The sequence below is a fragment of the Olea europaea genome, unplaced genomic scaffold (assembly GCF_002742605.1).
Source record: "Olea europaea var. sylvestris unplaced genomic scaffold, O_europaea_v1 scaffold25151, whole genome shotgun sequence".
Taxonomy (NCBI): domain Eukaryota; kingdom Viridiplantae; phylum Streptophyta; class Magnoliopsida; order Lamiales; family Oleaceae; genus Olea; species Olea europaea.
In genome coordinates, this window is record NW_019243400.1 from 1 (window position 1) to 1,600 (window position 1,600).

The 1,600-nt window shown below is 36.2% G+C and overlaps 1 protein-coding gene across 1 annotated transcript; it reads right to left on the reverse strand.

Moving 5' to 3' along the window:
• Nucleotides 1–15: 15 nt before the first annotated feature.
• On the reverse strand, nucleotides 16–1,569 carry LOC111382526. Its single transcript, XM_023006532.1, has 3 exons — nucleotides 1,227–1,569; nucleotides 783–881; nucleotides 16–690 (listed from the first exon to the last, which is right to left on the reverse strand). The coding sequence occupies exons 2-3, from the start codon at nucleotides 844–846 to the stop codon at nucleotides 47–49; spliced, it is 708 nt and encodes a 235-aa protein (XP_022862300.1). The 5' UTR covers nucleotides 847–881; nucleotides 1,227–1,569; the 3' UTR covers nucleotides 16–46.
• Between the last annotated feature and the right edge of the window lie 31 nt (nucleotides 1,570–1,600).

Consider the following 1,600-nt stretch of genomic DNA (forward strand, 5'->3'; position numbering starts at 1 on the left):
GGAAAAAAAAAAAAAAAAAAAAAAAAATTATATCAGAGGGAATTTTTTATTTTTTTGTATGAGAGCTCACCTGAATAATTTTATTGGTATCATCACAAAATGCTGTGAAGATATTTATGTAAAAACATATAAAAAAGGTAAATAATCTCAAACAACTTACGCCCTCAGCATCATCTGATTTTCTTAGTGCTCCAACCACATCAACCAATTGTGAGAACTTTCTTTTCAAATCTGAGTCATCATCTGTTAAGTCATAAGGCTGCAAGGAAGGTCCACTTGAAGTCTCAGAATCTTCACTTTCATAGTCACTGTCATCTTCATCAGTGACCGATTCATTATTTAGTGTTGCTGGATCAATAACTTCATCCGGATCCATTAATTTAAGTATAGATGGCTTCTTCTTTCTAGACTTCATCATATTATCATTTCCATCACCATCTGTCTCGCTAATCTCCTTTCCACATAGCATGGTAGGACTCTCATTTTTATTAGCCTTTTCATCCGCGTAATGCATCTTTGTTGCAAGAGAACCTTTGCTAGAGTTTGCTATCCCAAACTCCCAGTCAATCGTCTCTACCTGGCAACTATCATCAAGATACAGAGGATTTTGAGGGTCAATGATCTTAGAAAAAACACAAGCAATACTGCTTGCCATTTTGCGCACCAAATAAATAGGGCTCTCCAGCCTACCTGTTGGCAATTAGAAATGAAGTATGATCACTAACACTATCCAGTAACTTGAAAATAAAATTACAATGAAGAGCAAAAGCATCAAATCATACAACTAACTCCTTGAAGGATCAAGTGCAGTGCACCCTTTGTTGCACCTAGATCTTCTTTTGCCATCTTCTCCAAACAAAGCCCTAAAGCAGCAGTTACGTCTGAACACTAAATTAAGGATCCATGGGCAAAAATATAAGAAGGAATGCAGGAATAGAACTGAATACATCCAAAGCCCTTTGTTTTTTGTAACAAGAAAATGAAGCAGTTGATGAAAAACAATATGCATTATAAAATATAGATAATATAATAGCTCTCTGTATGAGAAAAGTTGTGATTGATTCTCTGAACCACAGTTTCCAAAATTAAAATTGAACAAGAAACATGCAAGGTATGCAGCCAGAGACTCCAAAATAATCTAACTCTTTTTGGTTACTATCATAGATATCGTATACCAAGAGAGATCACATGTTTGTTAAGAATAGATAAATGAATGAAAAGGATACAGGTTTGTTGCTCAGTTGGGGCTGATTGCACAAACTCGCGTTTGGACCATATTGCCACAAGACGCTGTACTGCGTCTGAGAGACCACTAGTATCATAAGATTTCACTTGAGAAGTGTTATCAGGGACACATTTGAACACAGCAAAGTGAAGAATCCACCTCAGGCAACAGATAGGAAATACTTTCCAGATTAAAAATTTTTCAACAAATGTAGACCTGAAAACACAAGAAGAAAAACAGCTTAAATTTACATAATATGTGATGCCGGACGAATAAAAAAATAGAAAGAAGAAGCAAGAAAGAGGGGAGAACCAGAGAGAATGGGGGGGAGAAACCGGAGAAGAAGCAAAAATTCACGGGGGAGAGAAAGGAGAA